This window comes from Alosa sapidissima, chromosome 6 (assembly GCF_018492685.1).
Source record: "Alosa sapidissima isolate fAloSap1 chromosome 6, fAloSap1.pri, whole genome shotgun sequence".
NCBI classification, from domain to species: domain Eukaryota; kingdom Metazoa; phylum Chordata; class Actinopteri; order Clupeiformes; family Clupeidae; genus Alosa; species Alosa sapidissima.
Window position 1 is genome coordinate 18,042,340 of NC_055962.1, and position 17,812 is coordinate 18,060,151.

General features: G+C 45.5%; 1 protein-coding gene across 6 annotated transcripts in view; it reads right to left on the reverse strand.

Annotated features, from left to right (window-relative positions):
• atad2b (ATPase family AAA domain containing 2B) overlaps positions 1-17,812 on the reverse strand; it is a 97,257-nt gene that overhangs the window by 17,341 nt on the left and 62,104 nt on the right. For all 6 annotated transcript variants that reach the window (XM_042096567.1, XM_042096565.1, XM_042096566.1 and 3 more), the window contains exons 25-26: positions 1,831-2,451; positions 1,167-1,477 (exon numbers count right to left, since the gene is read on the reverse strand). In XM_042096567.1, the coding sequence (XP_041952501.1) occupies positions 1,167-1,477; positions 1,831-2,451 (932 nt within the window). The remainder of the gene's footprint in view (positions 1-1,166; positions 1,478-1,830; positions 2,452-17,812) is intronic.

Below are 17,812 nucleotides of genomic sequence, written 5' to 3' on the forward strand. Positions count from 1 at the left end.
GCACACACACACACACACACACACACGCTCTTTCCCCCTCAGCTCAACGTCCTGTCTCTCTCCCTCAGCAGATGGGCATGTCACAGTAGGCTACATCAAGCTTCAGTCACGCCTGCTGCGTCTCACTTTAAAGCAAAGAGGGAGGGGAGAGGAAGAGGAGAGAGAGGAGATGCAGAAAGAGAGAGAGAGGGAGAGAGAGGGAGAGAGAGAGGGAGAAGAAGAGAGAGAGAAGAAGAGATGGAGAGAGAGGGAGAGAGAGAAGAAGAGATGGATAGAGAATTGACATGCAAAGTGAAAGGGGGGGACTAGATAGATAGATAGAGGAGATAGAGGAGATAGATAGATAGATAGATAGATAGAGGAGATAGATAGATAGAGGAGATAGATAGATCAGTGAACAGTGAGAGCTGAGCACACTGAGGAACAGTGAGAGGTGAGCACACAGTGAGAGGTCAGCACACAGTGAGGAACAGTGAGAGGTCAGCATACAGAGAAGAACAGTGAGAGGCCAGCACTGAGAGAGGAACAGTGAGAGGTCAGCACACAGAGAAGAACAGTGAGAGGCCAGCACTGAGAGAGGAACAGTGAGAGGTGAGCACACAGTGAGGAACAGTGAGAGGTGAGCACAGAGAGAGGAGAGAGAAGATGACTGTCTGTTCTCCTCTCCAGGCCGCAGAGGGACAGAGAGACAGAAGGAGAGAGGGAGGGAATGAGAGGTAGGAGGCCGTGTGAGAGGGAGCAAAAGAGGAAAGAGATGGAGGACAGAGGGAGGGAGATAGAGGGAGAAAGGGAGGGAGTGAGGAAGAGCAGTAGAGAGGAAGAGTACTGGAGTACTTAGAGCAGTGAGCAGTGACAGCACAGAGAGAGAGAGGAGAGATGTGTGCTGAGCTGTGCTGAGCTGAGCCTCCTCTCCAGCTGAGGGAGATGAAGGGAAGAGAAGGGAGAGGTGCAGGTCAGGAACCCAGAGAGAATCAGCAGGCTCACAGACTAGAGGGACACCTTGAGAAACACACACATGCGTGTGTGGGTGGCTAACTCCGGAAAGACAAAGATAGAAGTCTCAATAGAAGAGCCCCCTGACCTTCAGTTATAGCTGACCAACACACGCACAAGCGTACACACGCAGCTGACCAGGTGTGGCCGGTTGTTCAGAGGCTTGTACTTACCGCGAGTCGCTGGTGATCAACCACAAGGACAGGTGGGGGTGGAGGCTGAGGGAGATCCTCTGGCCTATCAGCTGAAGTGCTGCGCTGTTCTTCTGATTGGCTCTTTTGACTGCTCTGCTCTTCTGATTGGCCCTTTTCACTACTGGTCTCTTCTGATTTGCTCTTTTGACTGTTCTTTTCTTCCGATTGGCTCTTTTCACTACTGTTCTGTTCTGACTGGCTCTTTTGACTACTCGGCTCTTCAGATTGGCTCTTTTGGCTGCTGGGCTCTTCTGATTGGCTTTTTCGGCACTTCCGGGTTCTGGACCCACCTAAAAAGAGAGACAGGATGTGGAATGAAATTTGGTTAACAAGTTTGCTGATCTTTTACCTAAAAAAAAAAACACTTAAATTAAACTTAAATTTGGCAGGACAGTGGAGAGAGTGACAGGAAGCGAGTGGGAGAGAAAGACCAAGAAGGATAAGAAGGATCGGGAAATGACCGGGACTGGACTCGAACCCGGGTTGTGCGCACATGGACCCAAACAACCCCCGTGGGCATGTGGACCCGGATTATTCTCCCTGAGCTTGAAAATGTGTAAATGACATGGCATCTCTTCTCTTAGCTCTGACGTGTGCGTTCCACGTATGACATGAGTAAAGAGTGTGTGTGTGTCACCATTACCTTCCGTCTCGTGTTCGCCCTCACTGCACTCACTGGCTGAAGGGACGGACGTCTGCATGGACTCCGACTCCTCCTCCTGGACGGCCTCTCTTTCTCCCTGAGCTCCTCCTCCCTCGTTGTCCTCCCCTGCCCCATCCTCTACCTTCCCAGAATGCCCCGCTTCAGACGTCGGCGCCCCTCCTCCTGCGGCGACGTGTGTGTCCGTGTCGCCCGTGGCCGTCTGACTGTCCAGACTGGACATGGACTCGTCTCCGTTGACGCAGTCCTGAGGCTCGTGGGCGGGGTTCGGGTCGGGGTCGGGGGGGTCGTGCCTGAGGGCCAGGGCTTCGCTGGAGCTCTCCTCCTCCGTGGAGAGTGCATGACCGTTGTGCTGCGTGGAGTCGGTGGCAGCGGACATGGGGGGTGGTGGTGGTGGCGGCTCGCAGGACTCCTCTTCCTCCTCCTCTTCCTCCTCGCCGTCCTTGCCCAAGCCGGCCTCCTCGGACTCGGCCCAGCCGTTGGGCTCCTCCTCTTCCTCATCTTGGTCCTCCCCTGCCTCCTTCTTTAGGTAGCTCTTCTTCTTCCTGATGATGCCGTGCCTCCATGACGATCGCCGTGGAGCCTTACGCTTCAACTGGTTATCTGGAGAGAGACAGACAGAGAGAGAGACAGAGAGAGAGACAGAGAGAGAGAGAGAGAGAGAGAGAGAGAGAGAGAGAAGGAAGGAATCATCAACGGTGGAACTTTAGGTGTTTGGTGTTTGATTGTACACTTCTTCTCTTCAGGACGTCGCATGCCCGTTTGTCAGTGGATTATTTGTCATATTTGATTACGTTTGTCATCTATCTAGGTGGCTCTTTAATGTGCACTTTATATTCCCTGAATATCCAAACATTTCTAGACTTTTAGAGTGGACTTGACATGGCCATATAGCATACTATCGTAACGAGCAAGCACACACACACTGATGCCTCTAGTGCGGGGAGACACAGCAACAGCTGTTCATCTCACTTTGTTCTGTTGTGCTGTTGAAATATTTATGTGCGCTTATATATTCAAGTAAACAAGGACAGATAGACAGAGATATCTGACAGTGAGGGAAAACAAGTGTCCCCATGTGTGTGTGTGTGTTTTAGTACCGTGATGTGTACACTATGAGTAGGTATGTCAGTGTGTGTAACAATGAATGTGTACGCATATGTCTGTGTGTTAGTCTATGAGAGGAAAACTCCACCACTAGTGACAGCTTGCCTCTGTGTGTGTGTGTGTGTGTGTGTGTGTGTGTGTGTGTGTGTGTGTCCAGCCCAGTTCATCTCCACTGTGGCTGCCTCTGCTGTGGAGGCTGGGTGATGCTGTGTGAGCCGCTGCCGTGGCAACCCCAGGCAAGGCTGTAATTGGTCCATTTCAGGCTCATCAGAGGGCGCAGTGTGGCAGAGCGGGGCGGAACAGAACAAAGAGGCCTGGCAGCACCTCATCACACACTAATGCCGTGTGACTGTTGCCATCCAGGCCAGCCATTGTGTAAGCACACGCATCAAAGTGCTTTGTGTGTGTGTGTGTGTGTGTGTGTGTGTGTGTGTGAGAGAGAAAGAGAGGGATAAGGAAGAGTGTGTGCATGAGGCTGGAAGAAAGAGGGAGGGAGGGAGGAAGTGTGTGTGTGTGTGTGTGTGTGTGTGTGTGTGTGTGTGTGTGTGTGTGAGAGAGAGAGAAAGAGAGGGATAAGGAAGAGTGTGTGCATGAGGCTGGAAGAAAGAGGGAGGGAGGGAGGAAGTGTGTGTGTGTGTGTGTGTGTGTGTGTGTGTGTGTGTTTGTGTTTGTGTAAAAGAGAGAGAGGGAAGAAGTGTATGTATGTGTGTGTGTGTCAATGTATGTGTACAGCTGTGTGCTATGACACAGCTGAGAGATCACAGATAGGACTGTAAGATGATCTGTGACATTACAATGCAATGGTAATGAGGCAGCAGAGAGATTAATCTGAGATGTTTTGGCCAAAGTCTACAAGTGAGCACTATCCTACTGCCGTCTGCTTGTGGCTTAAACTGTTATACAAAACCATTAGTGACAGAAACTCAGAGGGAAAAAACCTGCTGAGAAAGACATTATTGCCGCACAAGCTTCTGTCCCGCAGGGCACATATTGAGTTCTACCTGAGACTTGAGTTACATTCTTCTTTTATACGAGTAATAACATTTCAAGGAAATGGGTTGAATTATTTCTGTTGGTAGTGCCCTACCACTGTACAAACAACTTTAACATATGTCCTGTGGGGAGCGGTGGCACGAGTGGCAGCGCCATACCACATTTGGGGTGTCGGTGCCCACGGGGACCAAGGTTCGATTCCGGCCTGCGGTCACGTCCCGAACCCACCCCATATCTCTCTCTCTCTCCCACTGGCTTCCTGTTTCTCTCCACTCTCCTACTGATATAAAGGCAAAAGCCCAAAATGCTTTCAAAAACAAATTGAAAAAAAAAATTAAAAAAAAATGGTTGTGAGTTCCTTCTTTCAGCTGAAAGCTTCTGTAGGGGGCCAGAGTGATGAAAGGCAACATTTCAGGTAGACCCACGAAAAGTTCTTGATTTCTCTGCTAGCCCATGCCCTGATACTAACATTAACACTCTTCCTACCAGCTCTTTTACCAGAGATTCCCCAGCGTGTGCACACACACACACACAGACACACACACAGACACAGGCAAGCTGTCACCAGTGGCAAAGTTTTCCCAAACCCAAAAACGGCTAACTGCATCCATTATGCATGAAGGTGAAGAAGGCAGCTCAGAAGCAGCACAAGAAAGCGCATATGAAATCAGAGCAGTGATATGCCGCTGTGTGCCTGTGTGTGGAGAGAGGCAAAGAGTGCTTTCCCCACCGTGGATTCATGGGTCTCTCATCAGGGATCAGCATGCTGCGCTGTATGTGTTATGTGTGTGTGTGTGTGTGTGTGTGTGTGTGTGTGTGTGTACTGCGTCTGTGCCAAGTCAAGGACTGCAAGCCGGACAGGTGGGCTTTTTTTTCACATCAAAGATGCACAGGTAAAAATGCCACACAACTCAAACTCATTCACACACCATCCGGCTCAAGATGGAGAAGCAAACACTATGCAAGGAATTAAACACACACACACTCTTATAAATAAGGCAGCAAAATCTGCAATAATATCATACATTTCACAAAACCACACTACACACCCTTCCCTCTGAAACACACTTGTGCACACTGACAAAAATGTTTATTTATGTGGATATACACTGCACTACACTGAAAATGTAACATGTGTTTGTTTGTGAGTAGTTTTACAAGTGTGTAGATTTTGACTTTGAATGAATGTGCCTGACGGTGTTGCATGCAGAAGTGTGTGTGTGAGGTCTACAACTTCAGATGTGTTTGTTTTGTATTTGTATTTTTATGTGTGAGTCTATTTTAGAATTCTGTGTGGAAAGTTTTAGATGAGGGGCCGTGTGTGTGTGTGTGTGTGTGTGTGTGTGTGTGTGTGTGTGTGTGTGTGTGTGTGTGTGTGTGTATATGTACTGAGCCTTTGGGTGATGGGAGTAGAGCTGAGTGAAAGGTAGAGGGAGTGTGTGTGTGTGTGTGTTTGATGGGGCATCTAGAGGGCAGTAACTTAACTCCCAGAGCCACTGAGCAGAATTTCAACTCACACACTGAATGACCACTACCATTTACACACACTCACACTCACACACACACACACACACACCCCTGTATGCATCACTGAGTGACAGAGAGCATATGGGTGAAAAATGTGAGCAGGGAAAAAAAGTGTGTAGTTGTAACCTGCAGATTGAAAAAGACAATTAATTTAAGTTGATTGACAGGATAAGTGTAAGTGTGTGCATGTACATACACACGAGTGGGTGAGAGAGAGACAGAGAGAAAGAGAGAGAGAGAGATAGGGAGAGCAAGTTAGCACACTTAAATAAACCTGTAGATGGGTGTTCTCATATTGATGCAGAGTAAGAGAGACATGTTTATAAGCGAGAGGCATATATTTCATCGTGTGTGTGTGTGTGTGTGTGTGTGTGTGTGTGTGTGTGTGTGTGTGTGTGTGTGTGTGTGTGTGTGTGTGTGTGTGTGTGTGTGTATACAGTATGAAGGTTCACTTCCATATGTGCTTTTGTGTGTGAAGCTACATTTGCATACAGTAAGAGAGATGTTTCTAAGTGCAGTGTGTGTGCTTCCACACGTGTGATAAATGTGATAAATTTATAAGTGGACTTGCACAGACCCTGTTTGAAAACGCACTGTACTCATTTTGCGCGTGTGTGTGAGTGTGTGGCGTTTAATCACACACTTGGTTTGGTCGTCTGCATGGAGCTTTCATTTATAAATGTCACCTCTCTAAACACGGCGATTAGTCATGGTGGCGGGTGCCATGGTAATGAGCTGCGCTGGGGCTTCTGAACAGCATTATGGGAGTTTTCAGAAGACGGTAGTATAGAGCCACACACACAGACACACAGACAGGTTTGCATGTGTTGAGGTGCCATCTCAGTGGGGTTTGTGTGTGTGTATACGTTAGTGTGTGTGTGTGTCTTGGTAATACCTACTCACTCACTTTAATAAAAAAAGGATTTTCAGCTTTCAACAACACTGCCTTTGAGTCAGGCTGAAAAGCAAGCTATTCCTCAACAAAATAAAAAAGATAGCAACTGCTGAAAAGCATTCTCTGATCAAACACTACAGCAGCAGTACCCCACACAGTCCATAGTGACCAGACAGGCAACCACGCAGGGTGAACAGCAGGCAACACCTCTTTTGTTAACCTTAAAGGCCCATTCACACCAAGAACGATAATGATAATTATAAACAAATATCGTTCTCATTAATATGAATGACAACATTTACAAATAAACTATAACAATAACATGAAGAATATCGTTGGGGATCACTTTCATAGCGATTTTGAGAACGCTAAAAAGCTAATATAATAGCCAATCAGAACCCATCGAATTTTAGCCGTCACATTCATTAACACAAGGAGAGACTTTGTTTATCGTTGTTCAGTGTGAACGTTTTTATCGTTATGGTTATAGTTATTGTTCTTGGTGTGAATGACCCTTAAGACTGATTAAAGAGAGAGAGAGAGAGAGAGAGAGGTGCAGGGGGTGAGAGAGAGGATGAGAGAACGAGAGAGAGAAAGAGAGAGAGGTCATGAAGTGACAGACAAAGAAAGGGAGAGTGAGAATGGTTAGTTAGAGAAAGACTAGAGACCGAGAAAGAGAAAGTCAGACAGACAGACGGACGTGTGTTAATGAAGGAGGGATTTGTTGACGAAGAGAGGGATTTGTTGATGTAGATTGTAGAAAGCAATTTGTTGATGTAGAGAGTAATTTGTTGCCCCACACTGTGTGTGTGCTCACTCACGCCATGCCTGGCAAGAGGCGGAGCACTCAGTGGGACCCCCCCCACCGCCGCCGCTGCTGCTGCTGCTGCCTCTGCTCTGCCGAACGCCACTGTGCTCCACAGCACTCACTCTCTTATTTACTTATTCATTGGGCTGACGCTTTTACCCAATGTCAATTATTACAAGACGAGGGGCAGTCTCCCCAGAGGAACTCGAGGTTAAGTGCTTCTCCAGACAGGAATTGAACCCATAACTTTTCACGCTACTGCATGCTAACCCAGCTCCTTAGCCACTACGCTAGCACGGCCGACACGCAGACACGCTCGCTAACGGCTGAAATAATGCGGTCACAGGTGGCCTAGACTACATCCAAAAGTGGACTGAATGATCAGATCTAGAACGTGATGTTGAGTGCGTTCACACCTGTGCTAGTGAGGAGTAAACTCATGATTGGATGATTGGGAGCACATGTTAATACTGGGCCACAAGGCTTCAACTCTGTCCTACGGTCATCTTACTGCTGGATCAGATTGGTTACTTGACTAAGATCTTCTTGCTTGGTTCATCTTATACATCACAGCTGCTTAGTCACAAAAAAGCCTCACAAAGCTGATTGGTGGACTGATTTCATTAGTTATTGATGGATGGTGGACCAACTGCTGGGCTGATATATGAGCCAATTGGTGGGTTGTTTAGAGATCTCAAAGCCAATTGGTGGGTTGTTTAGAGATCTCAAAGCCAATTGGTGGGTTGATTTGAGATCTCAAAGCCAATTGGTGGGTTGATTTGAGATCTCAAAACCAGTTGGGTTTGTTGTAGATCTAACAGCTGATTGGTAAAATGTGAGCTAATTTCAAGGGATTTTAAGGGTTAGTCTCAGAGTAGTTTAGTGTGTTGGATACTGGAAGTCTACTGGTGGGGTGATTGAAGACCTGATTGGCTAGCTGCTCTGAGAGCTAATTGGTGGATTGATGTGAGAGCTGAGGACCAGAGACTGTGTGTCTGTGTGCCCTGCTGCATGGCACTCTGGGAGATTTAAACCTGCCAGCTCATGAATATTTCATACAGGCACCAGAAGCAATGACAAGCATGCCACTCCTACTCATCAACCCCACTCAGAGAGACAGTCTATCAAAGATACAAAGACACAAAGACACACACACACACACAGACTCACAATAATGCTCAATCACTCAAAAAGACATCCACACACATTTGGACCAGTGCTTTCTTTCTCACACACCTAAAAAAAACTATTTGAGTGTTACTCCACTTGGTCTGTGTGTGTGTGTGTGTGTGTGTGTAAGCGACAGAGAGAGAGAAAGACAGAGAGAGAGAGAGAGAGAGAGTTACATTAGATAAGAACCAGACTTCCAAGCAGCACCAACTGCTTGTGTGAGCACGATGACAGATGACACGGGTCAGAAACGGCACAGAAAAAGGAGGAAGCCACTGGCGTACAGTACACACTGATTCTCTCTCTCTCTCTCACACACACACACACACACACACACACACACACACAGGGAGAGTGAAAGATACGGTGTTGAAATGGAGATAATCTAATCAATCAATCTACTCCCTATTTTGTAATGCAGTTTGTAGACCATCCTGTTGCCAACACACACACACACACACTGTGTATTACAGCTCAATACATTTACATACAAATTTCATACTGACACCAGCAAACACTAACAACCTCAAAACTAAAAGCACTCATATACAGACATACACGTGTACATACAGACTCGTACACACACACAATCACACCCCCCCACACACACACACAGCCCAGGCCGCCTCTCATAATTGACTTGGGCGAACCTCAATATTGCTGCGATAATGAAACATTGATCGGGCGGCGGCGTTCAGAGGGACCTCTATTGCTAGGGGTCAGATGTTGAGTCGTTGCCTGGAGACAGCTTTCACGAGGATCTCATTGGGTCTTGGACCTCTGTGCTTTTTTTGAGGGTCAGAACTGTGTGTGTGCGTGTGTGCTTACAGAGTACCGGTGTTTCTCTAAAAGGGGTCCTGTCTGACCTGGACCTTTTGACTCTATCCTATTACGGGTAAATGTGCGTGTGCGTGTGTGTGTGCTGCAGGTATTGGAGTGTGGATGTGCATGTGTACTGTGTACTGTGTGTGTGTGTATGTGTGTAGATATAGTATTTCAATGAGAAGTAAGCAGTGCGCGCGCACGCACGCACGCACGCACGCACAGGCACAAACACACGCACACACGCGCACACACACAAGAAAGAGGGATGACAGTGAGTGAAAGGGTAAGGATGAGATACTGAGAGACGGTGAGAAAGACAGAGAAAGAGAGTGAGAGCATATTGGCATCAATAGAGGGAGAGAAAGTGTGTGACTGTGTGAGAGACAGAGGACAGAGAGAGAGAGAGAGTATGAATAAGTGATTGTGTGCATGTCTGAGCCTGAGAAGAGGACAGCAATTTGAGAGAGAGAGAGAGAGAGAGAGAGAGAGAGAGAGAGAGAGAGAGAGAGAGAGAAAGAGAGAGAGAGAGGGGACAGACAGTGATCCCTGAGAGTGCCCTCTGGTGCAACCATATGCCGTTTGTCAGCGGAGGCAGCGAAACGTGACCGCGACACCTAACGAGACGCGGCAATCGATAAATGATCCGCCGGAAACTTCTGGAAATGAAGGCCATCAGTCACGAGCAGAGGCAGTCCCCACACCACCCCCTTGCCCTGCCAGCCCCACAGGCCCAACATGAACCTGCCTCTAATTAATACCCCCCGTTAATCTCAACCAGGCAATCACACACACACACACACACACACAGGGAATTGGAGAAACACACACGCACAACCCCGCTTCTAGACAGACCACATCAAGGAATGAGAGAAACACACAGACGCACACACAAACACACAGAGAGAGAGAGAGGATTGACAAATAAACACAGTAAAGTACTTTAACACCGTTTTAGTGTAGGAACTTGATTGTAGTCACTTGCACACAGACAGCAGCAGACGCCAGTGACACATAGTTGCTATTCTACTTCCTACTCCGTTAGGAGTCCTTCAATGTGGCCGTTGCAGGGCACGAATTGGAGAGCCCCCAGACACCCACACACAAGCTCAAAGCATTGAGTTGATCATTAGGAGGGTTGAGCCCCCCACTCCATTACGCTCTATAACAGTTTCATTCTTCATGCAATATGACTACCCCCCATATTTTACGCCATGCCCACACACACCTGTGCATTCACACTCTCATGCCAAAATGTACATCAACTGGGTTTGAAGTACTCAGGGATGTGCAAATTATGGCCTTATATAACAGTGATTAATCGCACACGCATGCACGCAGAAGCAGACACACACACGCCATGCACACGCACACGCACACAATGGCCTAAAAGATGTTTTGAACATCTACATAGTGTTAGCTTTCAGTTGAAGTGCTGCTGTGTCTGATAACCTAAAGCGCTAGCACCACCTGGCTCACTGGTTCACTTATGCCTCCCAGATGCACACAGGCTCTTCATTTAAATGTCAACTTCAGTTAGGATAAAAGCCTCCGGTTAATGTGCAAATAGCAGGGTTCGTACACCTATTCCAACATAAAATTCAAGCACTTTCAAGGTCAATTTTCAAGCTTTAATAGGAAATAATAATAGGAAAAGAAATTAAAGGAAAACTTAAAAAATGTGTCACCTGTCTGGAAGTAGACTTTGCTTGTTATCTAACTGGCTGAGTCAATATACCAATCAATCAATAAATAAATAAATAATTAAATAAATAAATAAATAAATAAATAAATAAAATAAGAAAATAAATCACTCAACAAATAACTACTCTTTGCGGAGTATGTGAACTCGAACTAATGTTAAGGCTCACTCTTTCATGACAGTCAAGACTGATTATGTCTCTTTCTTGCCTACAACGGCATGCAGACAGGCCTACATCTGTTATCATGAGCTACCAACCAGTAGGCTAGCAATGCGGAGATGTGACGTTGGGTGACGTGAAGATGACGGAGTTGTCATATAATTGGATAAATTTAACTTCTTGCCAAACGGCACGATATGCACATATGAATGGCGTTTTAATGTCCTTTCCACTTGTATGGCCTATAAGCATTAAATCACAAAACTAAGCTGAGTTGACCAAGACCGTAGCAAGGATTCAAATACCGAGGTCAGGGGTGTTGATGTTGCCCGCCGCAAAATACTATGGGGGTCCGGGGACATGCCCCCAAGGAAGAAAAATGTGAAAAATAACCCCCCTAAATGATGACTTATGGTGAATATTTTGGAAACTAATAGATAAATTGACATAAATATAATTTATACATTATATCATAACCACACTTAGAAATACAGCCTATTAGGCATATGGTGCATTTATAAAAGAGCAAAGTAGCCTATAAATGCATATGAAAGACTTAACCATAGAGGGCTGTAATGTAAAGGCTATCATGATCATAACATGTTTTGTTTATAACTTAAACCAACACACTTTTCCACAATATTCTACTTTTTTAGATACACCTGTATATTTCAAGAGCCTTTTCTCCAATTGGTTTTGAGGATATTTATACTGATCTCTGATCCATCTTTAATTAGGAATGCTCTGCTTCTCCTCATCAGAGTAGTGAATGTTGCATTTATAAATTGCAGGGTCATAGGCTGCGGAGCTTGTACCTTCGGACACAGTGAGTGTCACATCTTGACTCTCACTCACTTGTGAGGGCCCTTTGCTTATTATTTCCCTCCCTTCTCCTACCTCTTTCTCCTCCTTTCCGCCTGATTTCCCTTCTCCTGTCTCCTGTGTAAATAACTGACCAATAATCAATATCATGCTTAGATAATATCCATATAAATATCTACTATTATCTACTATGCTACTATCTATATGCGACTCTGATATCTAATTTACAGTGCAGGTTAGCTAGCTGCAACTCCACTGAATTTCAGCATAACATTTTGAGTAGGCCTTGAAGTCAGCCTTTGTTGAGGTCTGATTATTTATTTTGGACAATGGATTTGTGGGTATTCGAGTTTATTTGAGCTGCGTGAGACACTGTGTTGCGTTTGTTAGTTAGGACATAGCTCCACGATGGCAGTCAACTCTACTTTCCTTTTGACGTGTCAGAGGTATCTACAACTACGTGTTGCGTGACGGTGCGTTGATGCAAGGATAATGGTCTTCTCTGCTATTTTTCGTTAATAAATAAAACGAAATTTGAAGAAAGAAAGCTGACCTCTGGTAGATACGGCCATAGACATGACTGGTGTGGTTTTGCATTCACATATCATAAAGTTTCGTCTCCCTCTTCAACTTAACTTTCTCCTTGTCTTCCAATGATTGGAGCTAAGTAGCCTATTCAATAATATGTTAGCTTTAATGGCGACATAGCTAGCAATGCATCTGTATGACCCTACATGATTTCTGTTGAGCAGTCCGAAATAGCTATTTTCTAACTAACGCTCATTAAAACGGCAATCTCACTTCATGGTCATCTCCGACTGTGTGCAGGGGGGCGTTGTCACACATCAAAACAGGCAGATCACACACGCAGAGGCGCGAGCGAGCACCATGGCAGAGAAGTTTTAATTTTAAACTCTCCGACTTTCTGCATCTAATAGGCTAAGCTATATAACTATTCCGTCAGATAGCTATTTGTGTCAAAAGAAATACACTTACAATTTTAAGCATTTTCAAGCACTTCATCCGAAATGCAAGCACTTTTCAAATCTTGAAAACACAAAATTAAAATTCAAGCATTTTGAAGGATTTAAAGCACCCGTACGAACCCTGAAATAGGAGCGAAAGTATATGTTTATAACAACGGCACCTTTTAAAATGCAACTTCACATGATCAGCCAGAGCCACAGGCCCTTGAATTGGCCATTCATTCTGCATTCAGACAAAAAGGCAGCTCGCTGTGTAAGAAATACAACAGGGCCGTCATGCCGATGGCAGCACAAAAGCTAAAATGAGTGTCATTACAGGATGAATATTTCAATATGTGCCACGCTGGAAATCTACAATGTAATAGTAGGCTTTATTCCCTATGTATGTGTGTGTGTGTGTGTGTGTGTGTGTGTGTGTGTGTGTGTGTGTGTGTGTGTGTGTGTGTGTGTGTGTGTGTGTGTGTGTGTGTGTGTGTGTGCGTGTGGAGCATAAACTCCCCAATGAAGGATACCCGCAGAGCTGTTCTCAAGCACATCATCACAGTAGTACTACCACTGGGAAAAGAGTGTGAGTGTGTGTGTGTGGATCTATCTGGACGTGCACACGCACGTGTGCATGCAACGTGTGTATGTATGTCTAAGCAAGGGAAGGAGGGAGAAAGGAGAGTGTCAAGATGACATAAGTGTAACTGTCTGTGAATGTGTGTGTATGTGTCCATGTGTGTCCGTGTGTGTGTGTGTGTGTGTGTGTGTGTGTGTGTGTGTGTGTGTGTGCCCGCACACAGAAGTAATAAAGGGAGGACAGGTTCAGGATGATGTGAGAATGTGTGTGTGTGTGTGTGTGTGTGTGTGTGTGTGTGTGTGTGTGTGTGTGTGTGTGTGTGTAAGGAGAGGAGGAGGGAGGAAGAAGAGTGTCAGGCTGATCTGAGTGTAATATCCTGGAACAAATGGGGCTTTGAGTGGAGCTTCCAAGTTCAGGTTAGCCCAGAACCAGGGCAAAGCCCTGCAGTCCTTTGAGTGTGTGTATGTGCGCTCCAGACTTAACCACTAATACGTGCCTGCGACCTGAGCCGAGCATGTGTATGTGCAGTGTGTGTGTGTGTGTGTGTGTGTGTGTGTGTGTGTGTCTGTAGGTAAAGGAAAGAACGAGAGAGAGAGAGAGAGAGAGTGTGTGTGTCTGTAGGTAAAGGAAAGAACGAGAGAGAGAGAGAGTGTGTGTGAGTTCAAGAAACAGATTGTGTCTGTGTGTGTGTGTGTGTGTAGGAGCTGGGGCTGAATCTGTGTGTGTGTGTGTGTGTGTGTGTGGCACGTGTGGCAGCTCTGGTTCTCTGGGGTGATGTGAAGACTTGCCGACTCACTGGCTCCCACACCTGAGCCCCTGTAATGAAACATCAACGCTGCACTCTTACCACGGACCTTACAGCAAGCACTACACACCTGAACTCTACAGTAGTTACTACACACAGGGCCTACTGGCTAGAGCGCACACTAAGCACTACACAACTGAACTCTACAGTACAGTAGTTACTACATGCAGACCCTACTGGCAAGACTGCACACTAAGGGCTTCTACATACCTGACGCACCCGACCGGTAGCGCGACAACGTGACGTCAAAATGACGTAAATCTTGCCGGCCGGCCAGGATTGAAGCCAGGTAGCGCGAGGTAGTGCACCACTCATTTTTTTTCAGACGAGCGCGACAAGGCGGAAACAGGTAGATGGACTAGTTCGAGGGCAAGCGAGAGTTGCAGTGTTTTGTTACAGTCGTGAATTTTCAATAGTTTGCTGGATAAGTTAACAAAGTTACCAGTGAGAGATGCAACACATGGAATTAAGAGGAAAGAATAGAAACGATTTATTTTCAAACAAAGGATATCTATTAAGGCCTGAACAAAATCTCTTTCCACTTCAGGAAATTACACAAACTCAGCCAGCTGCTAGCTAGCTAGCCAGCTAACTAAACTGTTTAAATTATTATGAAATTATCTATCTATATATGGATCTATCTATCTATCTATCTATCTATCTATCTATCTATCTATCTATCTATCTATCTATCTATCTATCTATCTGTGCACACACCTTGGAAACTAGATGATAATGATGATGGTAGTTGTGAATAGTAGCAACCAAAGTCTGAAGTACCATCACAGAGGCTAGCTAGGTAGCTACCATAGACAGTAAAAGATATGGACAGAGTCATCACGTAGACGTCAATCGAGGCGGGTGAAGCAAATTTCAACCGTTTCCTGTTGGTCGACGAGGCTTTCTGCGCAGGCTCAGGGGACGTAAATGTAACATAGGCACGTAGTCTGACTTGTGTAACTCTTGTGATAGCTGGACCGAGAGATTGGGTATGTAGCCACTTATTTCGTTACCACCATGTCTACATTACTGTTCTAAATGTCCTAGTTGTTCGTAGATAAATGTGATTTAATATAAACAGCACTCGCCACATTCATAGCCTAGGCTACTGTCAATCCATCAAAACTTCGCGGAAATGTTGTGCTCCGATGCTTTCGTTCTTATCCAGAGAATACAGTTATTTTGCTCCTGTGCGACGCTTTCACCCGCTCTGGCTGTATGCTTATTACGTCACTTTAGCATTGATTTCGGAAAAAAGTTTATTACTCAGTCTGTAAGTCAGTTATGAGGTTATGACGCCAATCACACAATGTTGTATTACTCCGGAAATAGAAAAAGTTCATATAAAGGCTTAAAACGCTTCAGCTGTAACGTTATTTGATGTCAAAGTGGCGCCAAAATTGAATGGGCTTCAATGGGGATGGCTAGGTGAACTGGTCTACTATTTAGCCTCAGATCCGCCATAGTGTCTACGCTCTCCGAATGTTCGCCTGCTCCCTTGGTAGCTACTAGTGTTTCTTACTGCAGCTTCTTCTGCTGTGTAACGTAGTTAGCGTTAGTCTTTTCACAACAGCAACACCTCTGTTCAGGAGAATATTGCAACTAGTGACTCGACCACCACGCGCGTTACGGCGCTTCTGTGACGTCACATTGTCGCGCTACTGGTCGGGTGCGTCGAGTATGTGGGACGTTTAAGGGTGAAGATTGAGGACAGCTGAAGAATGGACAACGCAACAACAGAATCATTACAATGGTCTCCCAATGGTGTATTTATATATAATGCATGCTGTGTGTGTGTGTGTCTGTGTTTTGATACAGCCTGCAGCAAAACTAAAATACTAAAAACAAAAATGGAACAAACACACACACCCGCACAAATAAACACAAAAAACAAACAGCTTCATTCCTCTTGTCTGTGCCCTCATCCTCCTGCTCACCAGAAATGTAGCGAGTAACTGACCATGAGCCAGACCGTTCTGAAACACAACAGAACTACCCTGTCCAACACAACAGAACTACCCTGTCCAACACAACAGTACAGAGTCAATCGATCAATCCATCCTGGGACACAACATTCCAGAACCATCCCTTTCCGAAACCAAAGGCAAGAGAACCGCTCCAGTCGACAGTACAGAACAGTAAGAGATGACGGGAGAGAGAAATAGGGCCTGGCAAACGCACTGGACACAGCTCTGAAATGAGTCTGTTGGAGGACGTGTCTGAGAGTAAGTCAGATGCATCCGGGGACAGAACAGGTCCAATCCGATCTGTCAGATAACAAAACCCTGTGCTCCCTGTTCACCAAAGCCTGTTTCCTTCAACATCGCTCTGCCTTCCTTTACAACACACACACACACACACACACACACACACACACACACACACACGTTTGCCAACAACAGTGCAGTTAACCCATCTCTACTGCAGTAGCTAATACCAGGTAATGAATCTGACCTTGGGCAAACAGAGTAAAGACTTTTTTCAGTAACTTACTGTACATCTCTGATATGGCTCCTCTGTTTAATAATACATGGCAGGGCCATTTAAGTGTTGCACTTAAAGAGAGTGAGTGAACCAGAATGAGAGATAGAAACAGAGAGAAAAAAAGAGAATGAGAGAGATATGGAGAGAGAGAGGGGGGGGGGGGGGGGGGGAGAGTGAGCTCATCAGTATTGTGTGGTGGCTTTAATGGAGCTTAATGGAGATGTGTGTGTAGGCTGCTGCTGCTGCTGCTGCTGGTCATTTAATCTGATTAAAACGAGCTAATCACACTGTCTATCCTCCCACACAACTACATGAGCCCCATGGAAGGGGAGGATACTGCAGTGAATGTATACTGTGTGTGTATCATGCGTTTGTGTATGGAATGCCAAATAAAATACACATGCAACTGCTCACACTTCAAAAGTGTGACTGTACAGGAGAGGTTAGAATTCTGTGTTTCTCTGTGTGTATGTGTGTGTCTGAGTGTGTGTGAGTGCCTGTGAGCTTATGAAGAAATAAGCAAAAACAACAGCAGAAGAATGTCACACATTAACTCCAGTGTCTTCTTCCATTAAAGATCTTGACATGGACTAAAGACTACTTTCAAAAGATGACATTTTGAGACAGTAATGTTGTTGAGTAGCATTTGACTTCAAAGATCTTTCCAGGAAATAGAGGTGTCGGTAGCGCAAAAGATGCTGGAAATAATTTCACTGCCAGGGCCATCGATGAAAGGGGAGAAATCTGCAATTACGTTTTCAAACAGCCAAGTTGCTTTGGCTGATAAGAGAGTGGTGACCTTTTCAAATGCATTAGGAGTGCCTTTTAGAGCCTTCTCTGCAGTTGTGTGTGTCCAAATAAGGCAGCTTTAGTCATTTTAGCAATCATTTTTGTCCAAAAGAACATGGTTTCAGTAATTTTTAGTGATGGTTTTCGAAAAGGCATGGTCACATTGGGACACTGTTTTGTTATTTTCAGTCACATTTGCGCAAAAGCATACAGTTTTGGGCCATTAGCAGTCACATTTGTCCAAAGGGACATGCTTTTAGCTATTAAGCGTCTACATTATCCACATGGGTCCGGTAATTTACCAATCAGTGTCCAACGGGACCTTGCTTATT